General features: G+C 31.4%; 1 protein-coding gene across 1 annotated transcript; it reads left to right on the forward strand.

Annotated features, from left to right (window-relative positions):
- The first annotated feature begins 819 nt into the window (after window positions 1–819).
- On the forward strand, window positions 820–3,284 carry LOC133185433 (serine protease inhibitor Kazal-type 1-like). Its single transcript, XM_061320630.1, has 3 exons — window positions 820–913; window positions 1,937–2,039; window positions 3,144–3,284. Exons 1-3 carry the CDS (start codon window positions 850–852, stop codon window positions 3,214–3,216), a joined length of 240 nt encoding a protein of 79 aa, XP_061176614.1. The 5' UTR covers window positions 820–849; the 3' UTR covers window positions 3,217–3,284.
- The last annotated feature ends 3,684 nt before the right edge of the window (window positions 3,285–6,968 follow it).

The following is a 6,968-nucleotide window of genomic DNA, read 5'->3' on the forward strand; positions in this document are numbered from 1 at the left end:
ATCATGCTCTGCAAACCGAAACAGGTGGTAAATATAAACAAAATTTGTAGATGATGTTGGAATATAACAGTGTAAACAAGGGTAGTTGACGATAGAAAAAACTGAAGTCATCATATTTATCATAGAGTCCAATTGATACTTGGCCATTAAGGTGTGTAGTTATTAAAATATATCAATATGAAACATATATGACAACCCTTTGGTGGTGTGTTTTATCTCGAGATCGGTTTCAATATATCTATTTGAACGATTTTTAATAACAGATCACTTACTCAGATATTTAGCTGATTCGATTTTGTTTGTGTACATATATATGGCTTTTTGTTTGTATCGTTCCAAATGTCTTTTCTAATGAACAAGGATATTAACAGGGATTTTATGAAGATAATGGTATGTCTTGAAGGTCTCTAAGAAAGAAATCTGAAAATATAGTTGTGCCTTAATGTAGTCAATTATTATTTATTCTGCTAATACTTTAACCATTTTAACATACATAAGCGTGATGTGTCAAATGCAAACAGGTGTGTGCATCACTGAACGCTAAACAAATATAAACTTCACGAGAAAAATATTGTAAATAATTAAAACACAATATTTTTGGAAAATAAATTTTTTAATGCATAATGTGCTTGGTTTCTTTACCTGTATGGACTTCATAAACTGGTTTAAGGTGAACAATGATTTTGACACCGTCAGTCGTTTATGGAATTTTGAAAAGATTTTCCTCCACCTTTAACTTAAGAAATGTAAGTCAGCAAAAACATTCCCTCAAGTGGGAGGAGCGTATTGTGTGTATAAATTGATCTTCATTAAATTACTATCCATAATTCTTCTCAGAAATTATCCAGAATGTTTGGTGGAACTACTGTCTTATTCCTTGTTGTGGCATTGTTCATTGTAGCCCCAAGTGAAGGTAAGCGGGAAAATAAAAACACGCAATCTTCAGTTGTAATTTTTATTGAAATAATTTTACTCAAGCCTAAAACATAGAGGATATGTCATCAGCTTGCTAACTTTAGACATAAAAAAGTACTAATCAAACTAGACAACAATTCTAACGCAAAAAATAGAAATATTTTCAAAATGCAAAAATAAATTTATTCAGATTAAACCTTTCAAAATAATGAACATATATATAATGCTATATCAAGGTTAGAAGAATGAATTTTCACGCGAGTAATAGATAAGCACAATCATAGAAAATTTTATTCTACCCATTCGTTGATCTTTATCAGAGTACGAATTCTGTTCCCATATTAGAGAATGTTTTAAATTTATTATAATTTTAGTGTGTAAATTTAATTGAATAATTGTTATACAAGAAGTCCGCATGTTAGTTATCATTTAACATACTAGAAAATCCTCTAAAAGCAAGAATTGTTTTCAAATTTGTTTAAAGTGGGAAATGAATTTTTAAAGCTTCATGTCAGAATCACATACAAAAACATGCGAAACGATAAAAAAAAAATAAGCTTTAATAAATTATGAAATTTGTTTATTGCTTAACGTTGTTACAGAGGTGTTATATAATATCTTGTGCATATTCAATCGAAGGTCTGTGCGTTATTTTTTATGTTTTATTTACATGCACATCCTGTAATAATTTCAATTTACTTTTAAAATGTTTACAGTGTTTTATAGAAAATGTTAAACTGTACTTTGAATTTAGTAGAACACTACTTATTTATAATCTGTTTGATCTACGAAGGTTGCTCTCTCTCTCTCTCTCTCTCTCTCTCTCTCTCTCTCTCTCTCTCTCTCTGAATATTCAAATTCACTTTTCTGTTATTATCGTTCAAAAATAAATGTATTAAATAAAATGCTAAAGCACGATAATTAACAATTATTTACAAATATATTAATTTGTTTGACATTATATATTACGTGAATTGTAAGTATGCTTCATGCCTCTTTTATACTTTTGTTTTCCATTTAGGTTATTATGGTTACGATGGAGGATGTGCGTGTCCTGCAGTATATGATCCTGTATGTGGCGTAGATGGACAAACGTACTCCAATTCTGGATGTCTTGCATGCGCGTATGTTAATAAAATTATTTTTTTCTCGAAAGAATTTATGTATTTCGACTAATTTTGACTGAACGAGGCCGAGTCTAATTATTTCTACCCTAGAGATTTTGATTAATTTTCTTGAATTAATTTTTACTATTATATTCATTGTTTTAAGATTAAAATATCGAACGTTTACCGTCCCGAATTCTTACGGGGCCATCTCAAAAGTTGTCAAATTTTACTATTTGACCCTATGGGAATTTGTTGTAAAAGCGCCAAATTATCACATTTTTTTCCCCATATTTTTGTATTTCTGCCCTTGGGTTTTCTTTTTCAGCCAAGTACATGTAATTTATTGTAAGAAGTCACCAAATTGTGAAATTTTAAAAAAGTTGACCATCTAGATTGGTGTAGGAATTATCACAAAGTTTATTTTTTCAATGCCCAATACCTCTAAAATTGCCATAATGCGGTATATGTATATATCGCTTCAGATAAATTATCAGTGCAGATGAATTATTTTGGTAAAAATAGCAAAGTTTAGATTGCTAGTATGTTTCTTTTGATGTTCTATCAACATTTTTAGTAAAATATCCATGGACGTCTTGAATATATAAGCGAGTCATGTGTCATTCTTCAGCGTCATGCATTGCTTACAAAATCGGAAAGCAGTGCATTAGAGCCATTTCAGCGATTTCTACTAATTATTGTCGTAAAAGCACAATTTTAGACCCATAGCTGTTACAGATAATGTTAATTTTGTATTTAAATCACAATATTTGGGAAAGGTGTAATGTCGCAAATATGATTGCATGAAATTAAAAAGCTGCGCAAAGTCATGCGCACTCGAATTAGACTCGGCCTCGTTAAAATCAAGTACACTTTATAAGAAATTAATCGGAATACTTTATTTTCTATGAAGAATTACGTATCAATTTATTATATTTAAAAAGAGGTGATCAATCTTATCATTCTCACGTGAAATGGAAAATATAGCAAAAATTACTATAGCTTAATTCATAACATTTACAAGATCAAAAACCATTTAACAAAATAGTTTCAAAAAATGAATTTTTCATACTTGAAAAAAACGCAGTTAACGAAAGCTTTTACATTTATTTTTGTTTACAGTGGTGTTCCGATGGCTTGCAGAGGAACATGTCCATGTTATTACAGACCCTACAGACCCTACAGACCTTACTGAGCATAACAACAGCAACGTTTTACAGTAAATGTTAAAACTGTACTCTAATAAAGTCCTTTTAAAAACTGCATCAATCGTTAGTGTTAAATTTCACGTTTCAGTACAATTATAAAAGTGGAAATTTTCCTGACTCTAATAGATAACATTCGATTTCATCTGAGGCAAACAGTATGAGGACATGACGTCTTGAACTTTTTTTGAACTATTTTGATTCCTAATCTAATTCCTGATAATTTGTTATCCCTTAAAAGTGTTTTATAAGCGTGATCTTTTAACAATATTTATTTTGTGACATTTACATTACAATTTCTTTTTTTTTAAAGAAATTATCTATAATTGTCTCCTTAGGGAAATTTTTTCGTACATCAATGCTTTGGAAAAATTTAAGTTGAACAAAAGGTTATCTTCTTTTGTGTACATTCCTGTCCATTATATGAGTTTTATGCTTCACATCCTTTCATTATAAAGAAATACAAGTGTTCTATTCATTTTAAATATAGTTTTATTCTTTTAAACATATCTTAGTTTTAACTTTTTATGTACTTTATCAATATCGTAAATAGTGCGGATCTGACAGACAACGTATCACTTTTGTAAATCGCTGAGGATATTTAACACCTTTAGATAAGTCAACGCACAAAATTGAGATTCAAGCTACCAACTAACTTTGAACAGATGAGATCTGCGCTATGTGATCTGAAACTCTTTAAGGGACATCATGAAAAGTAGTAAATGGAGAAAAATCAAAACTAAATTTGATGTTCCCTTGAAGATTTAAGCAAGGACTATCAAGGACGTTAAAATGTTCAATGGATATACATGTATAACTTTGATAGCAATTTAAAAACCTCTAGTTTTTTTTTTTTTTTTTTTTTTTTTTTTTTTTTTTTTTGAAGTTAGATGTAACATGTCCTATGTACAAATGTATACATAAAGGATTGAATTAGAATATATGTAGTATATCATAAGCGTACGGAAGGTTTTCATATCACTATAGATGCTCCGTATGTCATTATGTAATTTGTAAATAAACCAGGTTGATTTTTTGATTGATTGCATGTTGTTTAACGTCCCATTCGAGAATTTTTTCACTCTTATATACACGTCATCGTATGCCGGTGAAGGACTTCAAATTTAGACCTATACTCGGCAGTCTGGGCCATTGAGCAGTGAGGATTCTTTATCGTGCCAACGCCTACCGTGACACGGGACCTACGTTTTAAAGGTCATATCCGAAAGACCCGTGACTTTCACTTCTTATGCCGGCCGTTTGGCGAAGGAACAGTCACTACCTATGTTTACGTCTTAGCTGCTTTTTCAATAAAAATGGAACTCGTAAATATACTTACCTTGTCATTGGTCATTTGCAAAATTATTTTGTTAAAAAACATTCTGATTGTACACACAAGTACTCTGAAGTTGACATTAAAAAGATGCTTGAGTTTCTGATTGACAATATCTAAGTGGTTTTTGGAGACCAGGTCTTCCAACAATCTATTGGAATTCCCATGGGTACCAATTGCGCCCCGTCATTAGCAGACCTTTTTTTGTATTCATATGAAGCAGAATTTGTCCAAAATCTTGTACGTGAAAAGAAGAAAACACTTGCTGTGGCCTTCAACTCGACATTTAGATATATCGACGACGTATTGTCAATTAACAATGGCTATTTTCATTCTTATGTCGATACGATATATCCTGGTGAACTTGAGATAGAATATAGTAACAAATGCACGTCAACTCTCTGTTGATACAAAATTTACAATATGACAAATTGTTCAATTCGTATTCACTTCAATCTGTTTTACCGGTCACGATAGCCTAGAGGTAGGGCGTTTGCCTCGTGATCGAGATCGAGATGCCCGGGTTCGATTCTCGTTCGCCGCGCTGCGTCAAATGAAATATATGGAGATAGAACTTACGAAATGATGACTTTAAACGCGACAGCTGATATTCTTGTTTCATCAACTTATTTGTCAATAATTTACCTCGTTTAAGAAATTGTACATACGTAGAGCATGCTCTTGCGTGTCGAGTCAACTGAGAGATATATACCCCGTACATGTATGTAGGTGATGAAGGTTTATTGCTGCATAAGTAAGGGAAATTGACGATTGAAAAGTTAAAGTCATCACGTTTATCATAAAGCTTGGTTGTTAGATTACCATTAACGGCTTTTTCAAGTGAAATATCCAAATATGAAACAGATGTGTCAGACTCTGTGGTATCTTTTATCTCAAGCTCACCAGGATATATCGTACCGACATAAGAATGGAAATAGTCATTGTTAATTGACAATACGTCGTTGATATATCTAAATGTCGAGTTGAAGGCCACAGCAAGTGTTTTCTTCTTTTCACGTACAAGATTCTGGACAAATTCTGCTTCATATGAATATAAAAAAGGGTCTGCTAACAACGGGGCGCAATTGGTACCCATGGGAATTCCAATAGATTGTTGGAAGACCTGGTCTCCAAAAAACACATAGATATTGTCAATCAGGAACTCAGGCATCTTTTTAATGTCAACTTCAGAGAACTTGTGTGTACAATCAGAATGTTTTTTTAACAAAATAATTTTGCAAATGACCAATGACAAGGTAAGTAAATTTAGGAGTTTCAATTTTATTGAAAAAGCAGCTGTCAATGATATCAAAAAGCCTATGGACCTTTTCGCAAAAAATCGTACGACATATTATTATCTTAAGTGAAAACTTACAATAAAAATTGTTTTCACAATAATTCTTAAGAAAGTGGTAAGTGCAAAATCTGTCGTAACTTTACGAGAGCCCCAACCCTCTCTTAAGTATTTTAAAACCGATTTTATTGTAAAAATATAACCGCAAAAACCAAAATACACTTTTCATTGAACTTTATAAAGCAACGTCCAATAATGTTTTATATTTTTTTCACAATTATTGTCGAAAAATTAAATGAAATACACTACAAAATATTTACACTGTAAGTTTCACTTAAGAATTTCGTATGACCTACTTTTACGTCAGACTTATGATTGTCACGTCAGATTTTAAACTCCCTTGCTTCACGAACGATTGCATTCAATATATGTAGTCAATAATGTTTGTTATGCTGACAAATGTTGAAAACTAAGTTTTACTTTTATTTTCAACCATTTATTTAAGGGTTATAAAGCATATTGAAGTCATTGCTAGGGATGAAGTCTGTCGTAAGTAAAATCTTAAGTTCAATCTGCTAAGAATGCGTTCGTGAAACGCATTTAAGATTTATCGTAAGAGATTCTTAAGTTAAAATCTTACGCAAAAACTTAAGATTTTTTGTGAAAAAGGGTACTAGACTTTAATTTATCGTGGGGAATGGTTGTGTATAAAGCTGAAAAGTCGTTAGTTTTTAAGCTTTTGATTTTGGTAAAATCTTGTGATTTCAAATTTTCCAAAAGTTCCTTGGAATTTTTAAGTATTCACATCTGATTTACACCACTTCTCGAATATATTGTTGCACAGTACTCTTGAAGATTCTCCTTCACTACTGTTAATATCTTAGTGAGGAGTAAAGAAAGAGGCTTGGTTGAACCTTTACTGGAACCCGCTATGTACCTTTGTTTGTAAGGATTTTTATGAAGTTTAGGAATCCAATATAAATATGGTAATTCAAATTCATTTTGGTTGTTTGGAATATTAAAAATATTCAAAACTGACATATGATTTTGAAGAATTTCTTCCTTAGAAAGGGAACTATGAGTATAAGTTGGATTACCACTTATAGAATTAAATC

Source organism: Saccostrea echinata, unplaced genomic scaffold (assembly GCF_033153115.1).
Source record: "Saccostrea echinata isolate AGI-Se365-2 ecotype Australia unplaced genomic scaffold, CSIRO_AGI_Sech_v1 ptg000012l, whole genome shotgun sequence".
In the NCBI taxonomy this organism is placed as follows: domain Eukaryota; kingdom Metazoa; phylum Mollusca; class Bivalvia; order Ostreida; family Ostreidae; genus Saccostrea; species Saccostrea echinata.